This window comes from Equus przewalskii, chromosome 9 (assembly GCF_037783145.1).
Source record: "Equus przewalskii isolate Varuska chromosome 9, EquPr2, whole genome shotgun sequence".
In the NCBI taxonomy this organism is placed as follows: Eukaryota; Metazoa; Chordata; class Mammalia; order Perissodactyla; family Equidae; genus Equus; species Equus przewalskii.
The window spans coordinates 58,308,446-58,324,596 of record NC_091839.1 but is presented as its reverse complement, the minus strand read 5'-3'; the positions used below and the strand labels follow the sequence as shown (position 1 = coordinate 58,324,596).

The 16,151-nt window shown below is 40.1% G+C and overlaps 1 protein-coding gene across 6 annotated transcripts in view; it reads right to left on the bottom strand.

Annotated features, from left to right (window-relative positions):
• Window positions 1-16,151, bottom strand: part of ARMC2 (armadillo repeat containing 2) — a 98,003-nt gene that overhangs the window by 38,104 nt on the left and 43,748 nt on the right. For all 6 annotated transcript variants that reach the window (XM_008520591.2, XM_008520610.2, XM_008520600.2 and 3 more), the window contains exons 8-10: window positions 14,736-14,911; window positions 9,931-10,033; window positions 8,173-8,396 (exon numbers count right to left, since the gene is read on the bottom strand). In XM_008520591.2, the coding sequence (XP_008518813.2) occupies window positions 8,173-8,396; window positions 9,931-10,033; window positions 14,736-14,911 (503 nt within the window). The remainder of the gene's footprint in view (window positions 1-8,172; window positions 8,397-9,930; window positions 10,034-14,735; window positions 14,912-16,151) is intronic.

Sequence of the window (16,151 nt, the reverse complement as noted above, 5' to 3'; positions counted from 1 at the left end):
TCCTTGTCTGCTGTCTCCCCCACTCCATTTGGCTGTCTCTAAAAGCAGTCATTTTATTTCTCAATCATCTGGAATATCCATAACCAAAATCCCTTGAGCTTTATCTCAACTCAACTGCCAACTGCAAAAATGGTTCACTTCCCGCTGATGATGTGAAAGAATAAACACAGCCGCCAGAGACCGCAAACAGTGTCAAATGATTTAAGACCAAAGCCACACCATTTTCCAACCTCAGCAAAACCATCTCCCTCTATTAATAAAAGCACATTCATTTTTTGGATTTGTGCCCAAGGGTGACCACGTATATGCCAAAACCAGAGCCTATGTGGTAACCCAAGAAGTTTCATATTGTCTCATATGTGATTAATACAGTTCTGGCTGAAACAAAAGAGACCAACAGCAAGATGCCACTATACACATGAAACCATTAGTACCAAAAATTCCTAAGCATTTCACTGGAGTTAAGATATATGCATATGAAAGTAATATTAATTCGCAATCTTTGATAGTGCTGGTGGCTGGCTATGGCGCCTATTTGGCACATTCCTACATCATGGGTGTCACATAGCAGCAGGAAATGGTTCTCTCCTCCTCGAACCCCCAACACCCTACCTTGAGATGGTATTTAACCTTTGCCTATGTTTATTATTGATTTTCCACTGACTGCCTCTATGTCAGTTACCTTGGTAAAATGAGTAGGTAGCCCATTCTTCTAGTTGTGGCTATTACATGTATCAGTATAGTTGAAATTTTGAACATCAGATGAGCTAAATAGAATGCCATTGTGGTAAAAGAAGGAAAATGAGTCTGAAAAAGATACTGTCTTAAGAACTGCTAAGTAATAACTCTAATTTTTCACAATTACATGTTAAAGTTAGTGACATTTCTTCATTGCCACAACTAATGCATCTACAATGAAGAGATGAGGCTAAGGAGATAGGACAGCAATTGCAAAGCAAATGGTTCTCCCCAGAAACAGGAGGCAAAGGGATACTCATTTCCCATTCTTGATGTTCCTTCCTTGTGAGGAGGTATCCTTTTGCATAATACTCCCGGCCACGCTCCACCCCTCACTTCCTGATCGGTGAGCACAAGGTGTTCTCTGTTCCTCGAGGACCAGGCGTGGCCTGTGACTGGGTGGGCAAATCGAATTTGGGGGGTTGGGATTAAAAAGATGCCTGCCTCAGCTATAAACTACATCCTCCAACCATGGTGATAACCTTCTCCCCGGTCCATCCGCCTCAGTCTCTCTTGTTTCCAAGTTCAAAACCCAAGGCATTCCATGTGTGAGTTCTCTGAGTCTCCCTAAATCTTCGGATGGGCTGTCCCTGGAGGATCCAAGGTGAACGTGAGTTGCCTAAATGCAGCCCCTTTCCAAGAAAGGGAAGAGTGGGCGCTGCCTGTTCTCTCAGGCCAGTTGGGTGAGTGAGTGGTTAGTTATACTGCTGGGTATTCCTTTCAGGAAGGAAGCCTCATAAGTAGAAAATTGCTGTCCCTGTCCCACTAACAAATCATTAAAAAACTAGCAAGCCTAATGACCAATACCAAAGCTTGCGACAAAAAACTTCATCTAATCTTGAAAATGATAGGCTAATAAGCAAAATAAGCCAGGTATAGTACTCTAGCCAACTGTATTGTGCCCGTATCGATTTCCCAGTTTTAATAACGTACTATGGTTATGTACATGTGGCCTTTGGGAGAAGCTGGGTGGTGGGTACACAGGACCTCTGTATACTATTTTTGCAACATCTTGTGAATCCGTTCTTAGTTCAGAATAAAAATTTATATTAAAAAAAAGCCAGACACCAGAAAGTACACACTGTATAAACCGTTTATATTAAATTCTAGAACAGGCAGAGCTTATCTATGGTGAAAGGGATCCGAAAAATGGTTCCCTTTGCGGGTAGGAGAGTAGGAATTAACTGGGAAGAGGTGGGAAGTGACAGAAATCTTCTGCATCTTGATGGGGGCGTGGGTTACATGGCTGTATGCTTTTGTCAGAACACTGAGCCCTGTCCCGACAATGGGGTACAAAGCCAAATGGACCATCAGGGCTCTTGAAGACACTGGTATCACGTGGCAGGGGAGGAGCGGAATACTTCTGTATTCATAGGAATGAACTTAGATCAGCCAAAGTGGGGAGTTTAGGGCTTAGAATTGTAAAAAAAAAAAAAAAAATCAACTACATCAAAACATGTTTAGTTTAAAAATACAGAGATAAAGAAACCATGTAAGATGTAGCGGGAGCATGAACGGCTCGTTGCATGACCCCACCCCTCCTGCCAATCCAACTGCTCCATACAAAGTAGCAGAAGTCGTCTCTCGCTGGTGCTCTCTCCGCAGCATTTGCCAAAGCTGATCAATCTTTGCCTTCAAAATCTCTATTCTCTGTCGATTGTCCTTCCTTCACTTTCTGGTCACTTCTTTTTCTCTTCCACGCCACAAATTTGACCATTTTGCAGAATCTGTCCTCAGCCCTCCTCCCTTCTCTTTCTACACTCTCCCCTTGAGGAAGTTCGCTGTCTTTCTTGACTTCAACGACCACCCCTCCGTGTAGATGACCCCAGATCTCCCTTTTGGGCTTTACTTTCTCTGCTGAGCATGAGTTCATATTTCCAATTGCCTACTGGACAGTCCCACTAGGCCATTCTGCTGGCACCTTAAAGTTTTACATTAAGGCCAATTACATCATTTCCCTCCCTCCTCTCACCAAATCAGTTCCTGTACCTCTCTACTTTCTAAAACTAATATTATAATTTTCTGAAGCATGCAGGCTCAAAATGTCTGAGTCATCTCTCTTTGTTTAGTTCAGCTTCCTTCTCCCCAACCTTAGAGCCAAAGCAAAGGAACAGAGCAGAGGTTGACAAGGGGTGGGGGACCAATCTTACTGAGAAACTTCCATTTAGAAAAAGAAAGAACATGACACTGGACGTGCACTGAGCAAGGAGTGGGGAAGATTAGGATTTGAAGGACCCACTGGGGAGATGCTTGCAGGCTTAGAAGCCGGAGAAATGAAAGAGGTGCAGGAGGAGGGGAGGGAAAGGAAACCACGTTTTCTGGGGCGCTGCACAACAGTTTCAACTTCAAAAATGTTATATCTGAAGCAGGGAAAGAATATATTTCTCTAAGGATTGAACTCAGAATCAAATGGGTTAGGCTGTAAAGAAAAACGGTTGGACATACAAAGGAATCAAAAACATAGGAACGTTAGCTCAAGTCAATCTGGGTTCTAGTAGTTGTATTATATACCTATAAATTATCTAACTGTAAATGTGAGTACCTTGAACTTTTCTTCAATTACAGTAAAGCAGCTTTGTACACGATATTCTCAAGACACAAGAGGACAAATGAGACACCAGGGAAATTTGGGCTTATTTGTGATAATGATGTATACAGAAGTCTCTTCTCCATTCCTCAGAAAGGGGGCATCATGGAGACCACACAGACTTTCTGATGGAGGTGTCTCCAGCAATTTTTCTCACTCCTGTTATGGCTTCCTGACTGTCGGCCTTTAAAAGTCAGAGATGAACCCTAACATCTCCTGATAATCTATTCTAGATCAACACTGACAAATCCCTATTTCTGTCTGTGTCACCCCCTTGGGCGATGCAATTTGCTTCTGGTATTTAGAAGGCCTTGCCTGTGAGCCGGCCTATATTTCTCTTTTTCCAAGTTTTAGGGAGATTTCCCCAAATTCTAGTATTCTGGAATTTAGTGAATGCACAATTAACCTTCTTTACTCTTCCAATTTTACAGACAAACTCACGTCTCCAGTTTTGCCAGACTGGGAGTGTTAATACTTCCACTTGGCACACAGGTGGTGGCCCCTCAGTTCCTCTGAGCATCAACCATCATCCCCTCAACAGTCTCAAGATGCTATTAGGTATCTCACAGGCAGAAGTGAATGCAGCATCGAACATGTGGAAGCACCATGCTTTTGTAGAAGAATAAGGCAGAATAGTCTTATCTGGGCACAGGGATCACCAACACGTAGGCCCCTCCTGGCAGCCATCTTGTCCTCCACTGTCTTACTCACCACCCAGAACATGCCTAGCACAGAGTAGCCACTCCACAAACACTTGTGAAATCAGTGTCTCTTGATTTCAGCCACGTAGTGATAAATATATATGTATGCAGGTACGTATACGTAAGAAAGAACACAAAGAAAACCTTCAAAATCTCTACGCTTCAGTATTTTTCCCAGTAAGCAACCTCAGCGCACGGACTGTGGAGGAGCTTTTCTCTCACACCCATTCCTTGATCTCATTCCTTTGGCTCCATTATAATCAGTCTAAAATCTAGGAGCTGCAGCAACGCCTCTGAGTTGGGGCTACTGCAAGTGAAATCTTACCCTCCAATCTGTCCATACCACTGACACGTTCTCCTCTCATCACTTTTCATCTTTTTGGTCTTTATCAGTTTAATATCTTGCACACATTCATCTTTCTGCCACTCTGAGCTCATCTCCTCTTCTCCACACTCTGACCTCCATCTGCTCCCTGTTGCTCCAAGTCCGCACTCACAGCCTGGAGGTCGAGCCCCGTGACCGTAGCCTCTGATCTCACCTCCCAGGCCTCCCCCAGAGAAGCTCTCTACTCTGGACAGACCCACCTCTTCAGCATCCCAAAACACACCTTCTCCCTTTCTGCCAGTTTCCTCAATCCTACACAACCGTCAGGGTCCAGCCGCAGCTGTTTTCCACTCATTCGATGGCCTCCAACAGGCGGCTTTAGGGAAATAGGATGACTCGAGCACTGTGCCCGATGCTAGAACATACCAAGCTTTATAATAGGAGGTCCCTACGAAGTGAGCGAAAGCTACTGAGGTTCTCCAGGTTTTGCCTGACTGGGAGTGTTAATACTTCCACTTGGCACACAGGTGGTGGCCCCTCAGTTCCTCTGAGCATCAACCATCATCCCCTCAACTGTCTCAAGATGCTATTAGGTATCTCACAGGCAGAAGTGAGAGGAAGTCACAGCTGTCCGATGTTGCCTGCCTTTATCTTTTTTGCTTTGCCGTGTTCTCTCTGGTTTACAGACATTACTTTATTAGTACAGCCATAAGTAATCTTTTTTCAATTGAACAAAGTTGCTTTAAAAAAATGCCTTGCGGGGGGGGGGCTGGCCCCGTGGCCGAGTGGTTAAGTTCACGCGCTCCGCTGCAGGCGGCCCAGTGTTTCGTTGGTTCGAATCCTGGGCGCGGACACGGCACTGCTCATCAAACCACGCTGAGGCGGCATCCCACATGCCACAACTAGAAGGACCCACAACGAAGAATACACAACTATGTACCGGGGGGCTTTGGGGAGAAAAAGGGAAAAAAAAAAATTAAATTAAATAAATAAAATATATTTAAAAAAAAAAATGCCTTGGGGACCAGGCCGGTGGCACAGCAGTTAAGTTTGCACATTCCGCTTCGGCAGCCTGGGGTTCACCAGTTTAGATCCCGGGTGCAGATCTACACACTGCTTGTCAAGCCATGTGGTGGTAGGCACACCACATATAAAGTAGAGGAAGGTGGGCCTGGATGTTAGCAAAAGGCCAGTCTTCCTCAGCAAAAAAAAAAAAAAAAAGAGGAGGCGTGATAGCAGATGTTAGCTCAGGGCTAATCTTCCTCAACAAAAAAAAAAAAGAAAAAGAAAAAATGCCTCATGAGCCAGAGTTACCAGGTTCTGAAAGCTGGTGTAAACAAACTGTTCTGCACATGGCCAGATCTGTTTGGCTGAATTTACACACAAGCCGGCTAGTGTAAACCAGCCAGCACTACACACTCACAAGAGTAGAGATTTTCATCAGCTCTTGTAGTGAAGTCGTGTTGCTTACATTTCATCATTCATATGATACAAAACAGCTTTTCTTTGTTTTAATCAAATATGAGGGAATGTCTAGTTCAGGGAATTCTGCAAATGAAATAGCCTAAAACAATATCTCCTTCCTCCCCAAATCTGTAAACACACACACATAGTGACATTCTATAGTTGATGCCAATGGCGCTTGAGGACCACAGCGGGAGCACGTTCTCAGGTGGTGCCAATAATGGGCTCCCTGGATGTGGGATGCTGCCTGTGCTCCAGGGAGCAGCCTCAGGCCGTGTAAGCCCCACCCACACCAGAGCCTAGGCAGAGTGAGAGAAGGCTTTGCAGATGATGACAGAGCCTGGTGAGCAGCGGTGGGCAGCGAGGAGGAAGCTACACAGTGCCCCGCACCACAGCACTCCAGAAGGAGGCACGGATGTCAGGAAAGGAAGGGCATCTGACCTAGTGAGTCAGTTTGCACCTGAGGATGCTCAAGCAAAGGGGAAAGAAAAGAGGAACATAGCAGGCAGCGCGCTGTACTCACTGGCATATCAGAGGTCCTAGTTCTTGATTTGATATATTTTTGGTCACAATAGTACTCATTGCTCCTTTATACCAACTGATTTTATTTATACTTTATGTATACATTATATATATTTATATATTACATATAAATGAATAATAAATATAAATAAATTTATGTATTTAAAAGTCAGATTTAAATTTATAAATCATATATATATATAAATATACAATATAAAATGGGTTGGAAAGAGCTTTTTAAGTCAGACAAGAATTCTAGAAGCTGTTGCATAAAATTAAAAACAGAGTGGATATCTCAATAGGAGAATGATTGAGAATTGGAGGTATATCCTTGTCACAGAATATTATGCTGCCATTAAAAGGAACAAAATAAAACTACAGAGTTGACTCAAGAGGTTTTTACTATGTACTGTTAAACGAGAAAAGAGAATTGCATAGAATATCCCATTTTGAATACCTACGAGTGCACAGAGGTGCTGAGGGCACCAGTGAGAACAACGCTGGCTAACGGGGTGGACCAGAAGGAGAAACAAGGAAAGCAGGTGATGGAAAACAAGCTAAAACAACGATTAAAAATAAGAGGCTCCATGATCAAAAGCAAGAATCATATAAAATTATGCACATGTAAATATATGTATGCATAAAAAATACATGGAGGAATGGTTACTAAAATGTTGGAGGTGTGTTATCTCAGGGTGAAATATTTCAGGTGATTTTTACACTCTTCCTTATACTTTTCTGCATTTTAATAAGGAAATAGAATATGTAACCCAATATGTAACCCAAATAACTATTTCATTGAGGGAAAAATCTGAATAACTCAATAACACGGGCAGCGTGAAAATAATGTTTCTAAGACTTCCTAGCCAGAGGATGGCACATCCAGTAGAATTTTTAATCAGTCACGACTAAAAGAGGTTTCCATAATCTTTTTTCAAAATGGAGACAGACCACAAAGCCCAAAATTCATAATCATCACAAACACTTTAAGCATCTTTAAGGTGGGACCCAAATCTAATTTTTCACACACTTTCCCAAAGGTTTCAAGCACTCCGAGTGCTCAATCAATCCTCATTAACTGACAAGCACATTTCAAATCTCATGAATTATTACACGAAAGATGCTATTATCTGACATACAAACGCTATTAAAGAGTAAAATCTCATCTAAAAAAAGAATATGAGAGCTGAGGCAGCTCCAATGAAAATAATTTAACTATGAAATTCAATCTGCCAGAGAAGAAGTAATAAAACTCTAACACGTGACTCATTTTTTCTTCCTGCCCTGGTCATAGTAAATGTAGCCAGTGCTGTGACCTCTGTTCCTATAGTCACAGGCTCACGTGTCCTCTACACACCCACTCCATGACTGTCCGCTCAGTATCATTAACTGCTGTTTTTTATTGTAGATACAAGATTCGTGACATTAGCTCCCCATTATCGTGAACCATCTCTAGGCTAGGGCCGTCTTCAATGCTCTAAAGGCTAAAGCTCTGCCTGTTAAAATTCTGATTATAACATGCAATTGTTCTGCAGAGACGTGCTACTTTTTCATTCTTCCAGGCTTTCTCTGCAGGGGAGTGGAAATGAATGTCCACAAGCATGTGGAGAGCTGCTCTGTGAAAAGCCATGGAATAGCCTTTCCACGGGAAATGGGCACACACGGGGTGGAGGTGGGGCAGTGGCTGCTGCCTGTGATCCCTGAGGCAGGGCACCCCTTCTTGGCCGTAGGTAACAGACCACCTGTTCCCTGTTACATCCACCTGGCAGGTAACTGGTATTAGGTAACATGAAAGCTAATCTTACATATCTAACCTTTTCAAGTAAAGTACTTACTTGGACTAACAAGTGGCCTGAATTAGGCAAGCATGTACCACATTTCTTGGTGTTCTCATTTATTTGCTTTATCAAATTTATCAATATTTCCACAGTGCCTTTGCTGATCATTTCATTAAGAAATCCTGGATTTCCAGAAATGAATTTGAGAGTCCCCATACAGTATAAAAAAGCTTCGGTGTTAGTTTGTAGGTCTTCCTTTCCCAGCACCTCCAGTAATGATTCTGTCAGAAAGATGAATTATTACAAATGTATGAGTATAAGAGCTGGAGAGAGAGATATTAAAGCACTTGCATGTGAACAGCAAATACAATTTGTAAAATGTTAGTCATAACCTACATTCAAATGCTTGTTAGGGATTCTCATATGGTACAAGAGGAAAGCTTCCTTTTAGCTAAGACAAGTGTCTATGATGATAATGACAGCAAAAGGATGGGAAATTTAATATATAAATAAGAAAGTGTTCTTTTAATTAAATGCCATTCCTTACCTCTTACTAATATTTACCAACCTTTATTTTTGGTTACAAATATTTTGAGCTATTATAGAATAACTAATAATTAAAGCAATTTAAGAGTTAAACTTCAAAAAAACCATTAAGAATATACTCGTTGCTGTATGAATGGGAAATTAATCAAGATAGGCTTTTCTTTTTATTTTTTTGAGGAAGATTAGCCCTAAACTAACATCTGCCACCAATCCTCCTCCTTTTGCTGAGGAAGACTGGCCCTGAGCTAACATCCATGCCCATCTTCCTCTACTTTATACATGGGACGCCTGCCACAGCATGGCTTGACAAGCGGTGCCATGTCTGCACCTGGGATCCGAACCGGTGAACCCAGGGCTACCGAGAAGCAGAACGTGAAAACTTAACCACTGTGCCACTGGGCCGGCCCTAGATAGGGTTTTCTAAAAAATCTCAATTGCCAGAGAAAGGAATACTTGGAATATAACATTGACCCTTTCCCTAGGCAACTTAAAAACATCCATCAAAGTAACATACAATTGCTAGATTTTAGGAGTAATCCAGGCAACTCTGATAAGGTTAACCATGCCTATCTCACATTTAACTTCATGAATGTCAATATGACCATTTGTCAGAATCTTCCTTTGTTTTTAGTCTATAATTCTCAATCAGCTGATTCAGTGCTAGATATTTCTTTCAGTACTGGCTTTGTCCCTGTCTGCTGTGGTAAAAAATATATATATATATAAGAGATCATTTATCCTATTTGCAAGAAGAAGACTCAAAGTATTTTCCTTGACCTCCCTTAGATCAGCCATACTAGTTCATAAAAGATTCCTATTTAGGTAATGATTTAAGCGTCTTAATTGTTCAAGGGAATATCAAGAATTAGTCATTATTAGCTAGATATTTAGAATGTAATAAAATTTCTCTACCTACATGTTTGAGACACTTTGATGTCACATTTCAACAACAGTTACATATGGCTTTCCAGCTTTAGCTATTCCTCCTACATCAAAAGACCAAAAATTTCACTTATGTCAAGTACTATTAAATGTGTTTTAAAATAGGGAACACTTTGTAAAGTCACATAATGTTACTACAGGCATTAAAAAAAAAAAAAGGCAGACTATCCTTCAGTCCCCATAGGATCCATTAAAGGGAACACAGAGAAGGACAGAGCAAAGACAGGCATCACATAACTCCTGCATATTCCAGCTAGCTTTAACTATAACTTTGTTTTCCAGGCTTTTCTTTCATACTTAAGTGCGTTTGCACTGAATTGTACTCACCCAGAATGTTGTCATTTTGAATCAGAGAATCATTCTTCTCACTCCTGCTAATTTTAAATATAAGTTTGCAGACATTAAGAAGATTCTTTCTACTCACTTTAAGCTGCAGAGAAAGAAAACACTTACATTTCTATTGTAGAGGGAAACAAAGACATGGCATAATTTTTTTAACATAAACATTTAATTTTAAAAGGGCAGCAAGAGCCTTTTAAAACATAAAGGAAAGTTCTAAAGAAATCAACTCTGAAAGGTGTAGGTCACATATTTGCCCACTATGGTATCTAGTTAACTCATTTACAGTAAATACAACACAAAGGATCTTTACAGCGAGCACATTTTAATGTAAGCAATTATTTCTTGCTGCATAAAGTCCCATATGTAAGATTACTAGTTACTTTTCAAAGAGTATATGAGACAAAAAGGGTGAATGATGTTGATAAATTTAATCAATAGAGTAACTTTTACAAGAGAAAAGTGAAAGAAGATGGATACCAAAATTTCAGATAAAACTAACTTAGGAATTCACAGGGGAGGTGAAGGGAAAAAAAGAAAGGGGGACAGAATGATTCTCTTTATTATCTGCATAAAAGAAAATTAAAAAGTAATATTCTTTGATTAGATAATACATATATATTTATTTTTAAGGCTATTTCTGGAATGCTTTGAGATAATGTTCAAAGTTTAAAATTACTTTCTAAATCATACAAAAATATTCAAGTAGATTAAACATAGGGGTAATAAGAAAGTATACTTTTTTAAAAGCCATAGTATAGGAGGACTAACTGAATCAAATGGTCTAAATCAGCTGCACGTTTATCTAAAGTAGTAAAATTAAAAATAAAAAAAAATCCTAAATGTCCAATATTAGGGAAGAGTTTAATAAATTGTGGAACATCAATACTATTCATTTTAAGCAGTCACAAAAACCACAACTGTGAACACTATATTTAAAAAGAAAGACATTTATAATCCACTGTAAGATGGAAATATTACATGCACTCATTGCAAGAGTGTAGAATGTCTTTGTAGGAATGAGGTCATCTGAACAAATAAGTATACCTGTGTGAAAAGGATGGCATATGGGTCACTATTTTATCATTAAAAAGTATCTTTAAAATTATCTCCAATATTGTTTATTAAGGAGTTTTCATTTAGTTTTAAAAATAAGATAATGGAATGTGCCAGACATATTTTTTAAGGCTTCCTTCTGTGTTGGAGCTGCAAATCTGCCTGTGCTCCCATGGTGTGGCAGGCACTATGCTGTCCCCTGTAGGACATACCCAGAAGAACAAGGTGACCCCACGCTGGAGGGGCAGGGGACGGGAGCATTACCCGTGGAGCAGCTTCTGCCTGCCCCCCTGCTCTGGGCCCTTCGCATGTTATTTCAGAGCAACCCTGCAAATTAGGTGTTGTCATCCCCATTTTGCAACTAAGGAGTCTGCTCCTCAGACAGGTCAGTCTTGGTGTCACCAGGGCGTGTATTAAAAATGCAGAATCTTGGGCCCCACCCAGCTCGAGTGAATCAGAATCTGCATTTTAACAAGCCCCCCAGGGGATCTGTGTGCACGTTCAGGTCTGTGAATCTCTGTTGTGGGAGCCTCAGAAACTGTCACACACGGCACACTGGAGATTCTTTCTGTTCTCAGGAGGAAAAAAGGAAAAGGACACAAAACAATTTTTAATGATTAGGTATTTTAAAAAATATTGTTTAAAAACCCAGAAAATAAGCTGACTAAAGAAAATTTTTTAAAATTCCCTATCAATGGAAATATGCATTGTCCTTAATATTTGGGAATATATTTTAATCAGTTGATAATCTTCCACTACATTGTGAGCCTTTAAAGCTAAAGCCATGATTTATTACTCTTTCTATGTGTGGCACATAGTGTGTGTTACAGACTTAATAGAACTTGTTGAATAAATGAATCAAGACAACTAACCTCACTCCTGACCCAAGTCTCATTTTAGTGAAAAGTGGTAAAGGAGAAAAAAACAACTGGTGCCAGAGTTTTCATTTAAAAAACAAAAACAAAAAACCCCACCATTTCTAGGTCTGCTATAAGGTCAGTTTAATTCAAAGCAAATTCCTATACTTTCTCTTTTGATAGCTGTAAAATTATGACTTTGAGACATGAAAACATAATATTAGATCATATGCAAGAAATGTAGACTATCTTATAGGAAACAGCACTTTTCCCCACACTGGCTGTTCCCCTCGCTCTGCTTTCTTTTCTTCCCAGGGTACTCATCGGCCCCTTCGGCACCTCATGTCTTTACCATCTGCCTCCCTTGCCACAGTGCCAGCCTGGAAGGCAGGGCTGTTTTAGTTACTTGTATTCCCAGGGTCAAGAGTCCCTGGCACAAAGTAGGTTCGCGTAGTGGGGTAGTTTACTCCTTAGGTTAAAAATAGTAGTCTTTTCTATTTAAAGCAAATTTGAAAAATTAAAGGGAAGTTTAAAAGCACTCGTAATACTACCACTATATATAATCACTGTTGACATCTTGGTTATTTCTTTTTTTTTCTTTTTGCTGAGGAAGATTTGCCCTGCGTTAACATCTGTGCCAATCTCCCTCCATTTTGTATGTGGGTCGCCACCACAGCATGGCCACAGAGTGGTGCAGGTCTGTGCCCAGAAACCGAACCCAGGCCACTGGAGCGGAGTGTGCCAAACTTAACCACTAGGTCACAGGGCTGGCCCCCTCTTGGTTCTTTCTTTCTGTTTTTTTCACCTGTATAGGGTGCTACACTCTTTTCCCCTCCTGAACATAGTTGCATTCATACTGATTATATATGTTTACACTCTAAATACTCTTAATAGAGACATATATTTTTGTAAGAGTTTTTGATATGAAGGTTAAAATTAAAATGGCCGTCTGATAAACCCCCACTTAACCCAAGAATGCAAGAAGTCACAACAACTAACATTATGCTCACTGAACTTTTTTGAACTATAAATAATTTGAAATGTCTGAATTATAATATTAGACTGGTAGATAAAATAAATATCAGAAGAAGGTACTAAAAACTTCTTAGTCCTATATATCTTTAGTTTTTGCTCATTTTTTTTTCTTCAACAGCTTTTTATGATGTGGTCTTTTTAAAATTTACATAGAACCCCATCACCAAGGCCTAAGGGAAACAATGTCTAGCCTGGAACATTATAGGAGATTCGGGTGGCAGACAGGAAGTTGAACTTGACGGCCTTGAAGGTCCTTCTGACCTTGTGCTTCTGTAGTTAATGGGAAGGGACAGCCCACCCATCCCTGCGCGCCGGAGTGGAGCCTACTCATTCACCACGGCAGGCAATGTCACAGAGAGGGCTTATCTAATCACACGTTTAGCTCACAGCGTGTTCACTGCCTGGCAGATTACTTAGCCTTTGCCCTAAAATAGCTAAATTATGCCATGTATATAATTAATTTGAATGGCACCTTTAACAACCAGGATAATATTTTCACTGCAGAGCATTATCCAATTCATGGCATTTTCCTTCTTTCTTTCTCTTTCTCTATTTATTTATTTTTTTGGTTTGGTATGGAGCAAAATGTCTAGGATCCAGATGAAAAAAACCAAAGGTAATCAATTCCTGGGCAGCTGGCAGCGTGGGTCCTGCCCGGGGCAGGTACACCGTTAGAGCCCCCCAGCCTCACACCGGGGCTCTCCTGGGCCCAGGGGGCACCCCAAATCCAGGCCTGGAGGGGGAACAGAGCAAGCACACAGATCTCTCTACTTACAACTTTGGACTTAAACCCTCCCTGTGGTTTGTGCTCTTTCTGTTTCATTAAACCTGATTGATCAATTATGATCAGCGAGAGGGGATTAAAATACTACTGAAATTACTACTTCAAAAAACGTTACTTTCTGAGTCACATATCACAGTTTTTAAAGAGAGGGTGAATACTTTGGGATGACAGGTAAATAAGGTAGCCTCTCCAAAAATTCACATAGGAAACGTAGTCAGACTATTCTCCTTTAGGAAAGACATCAAAATAAGAAACGGTGAGCATTCTTACTAGGCTATTAGTAAGTATGCCAACACCTACCTTCACTGTGTACTTTAAGATTTTAAATTATATGAACTATGGGTGTTAACATAATAGCTTTTACTTTCATGAAATCGGTAAACAAAGCTTCATTCATTTGTTTTAGCGGCTCTCTTAGAACGCTATATAATAATTGTGTCTTATCTTTTAGTTCCAACTGTTTATGGCTGTGACAACACAGTGCTCCCCTCAAACAATGATATCCTTATGTTTGAGAAAGAGCGTCTACAGACTTTTATTTGGTGTCTGGGCTTTTCTTCTAACACCTCACGGGAACCTTCTATGACAACCTTCCCATGACCACATACAGCTGTTTCTCTGTTTCATGCTGGTTCGTAAAGCACCTGGACATTGTGTCCACGGTCCAAGTTATCTTGTTATTTATTAAATCATGTGACAGAATCAAGCACCCAGCAGAAACCATAGGCAGAAACCACAGCCTGTGCTGTCTGATACCGATCTCCAGTCAAGTTACTTGAGCAACTGCTTTGAATGTATTTGCTTACTGTCATATTTTTCTTTAACCTAGCCACAGTTCATATTTCAGAGTTTATTTGAACATTTTTTATGTACTCAGCCTCAGTTCCTTAGACAGCACTTTTAGTCAAATTCTGGAATGTCAGTTTATTACCTTAATTTTTTTTCAAGATTCTAAATGAACACACTGCATTTCTAATCTTCTGGGGAACATTTACAAATAAAGCATTAAACAAAACTTCCATGTGCTAGAGTCTACTAGACCAGAGGAAAGAAAAACTTACTGCTAGAATAATTTTTGCAAGTTTAAGGCTGAGCAAGTCTGAACCAACATCAACTAGTTTATATAGGGTCTTCAGGAGAATACTTCTTCTTTTAAATTTATTTCCCAGCATGTTTCCTTCCTCTAAAGCGTGATGGAGTTCTGTGCAAGCAGCACAAACCGTTTCAATGTTTTCTTCTGTCAGAGCAAAGAGAGTAAAGCAGCACTTACTAATTAAGGTCAAGTTTCCAAGTGTGTCAAACACAGACAGCGTAAGTAAAACCCCACAATTATTTCCCCAGACATCTTCAAATTCCTGAGCTGGGTTTTTTTCCCTTCTCTTATTGTTTCCACCTACTTGATTTTTTTTTTCATTTTGTTGATCCGTCTCCTACCAGGTTGACTTATTTACTAATCAGTCCGTTAGCTTATCTAGAATACAGAGTCTTTCAAAGATTGTATGAAAGAATAGAATTGCACCTATTTCAGTTGGTCTCCTTTATTCCAAATGCCCTCCGCCTTCACCAGTGCTCTGTTCAGTCTCACGGATGCATATCACTCACGTCTCCACCTTTAACCCTTTGCAGCATAGTTCCACTGGCCTAGAATGTTCTTACCCTCATTCCTACTGATTTTGGTCCTTCAAGGCTACGTTTATGTTCTAGCCCCTCCAGAAAGGAGGAACTACTCCACATTCAACAAATGTGACCTTGCACTGTTATTTTTCACATATATATGTATCCTAAGTTATATGGCCAGGGCCCTCAAATAGATGTCTTGCCAAGTGAGTGGGAACCATGTCTTACATGTCTTTGTAGCAACAGTGCATGGCACAGTGAGAAGATGGTACTGAGCACCTGTAACACAGTTTAATACATATTCATTTTCTAATATATCTATTGATGAAAACAATGATCAACATTTTTCTATGAGAATAATGCTCATTATCTGAGAAAAGAGGGCTCAAATGGAACAAAATCTCAAAATGTCACCACATTCACCATTATTTGGAGATGGCTATCAGAAGAGAAGAAGACGACTTTAGTTAGCAGACAAGGGAGACCAAGAACATTTTATTTTATAATTAGAATGCTGAAGAAAGTAATTTTTGAAAGTAGTAGCCATACTTTCCTTAGCAGACAAGGAAGACAAGTAGTACACAAAATGAAGGGAAAATATAAGAATCCAAGGTATAAGGTATTCAGTTGAAAAATACTATCTCTGATAGATTCCATCACAAAATTTAAAAGTAGGAAACCAATCTTAAATAAATACCATAATCTGCTCTTAAAAGCCCACATAGAGGAAGTGTGCGCCTGCAGAAGGAAATGACTCAGGCCATTTTTAGCTCTTTTCAACAATAACATCTAAGAAAAAATGTTAAACCTCAATAGCTAAGTAACCTTCAATGGCTTTCAGTTATGCACTTAAATAAATG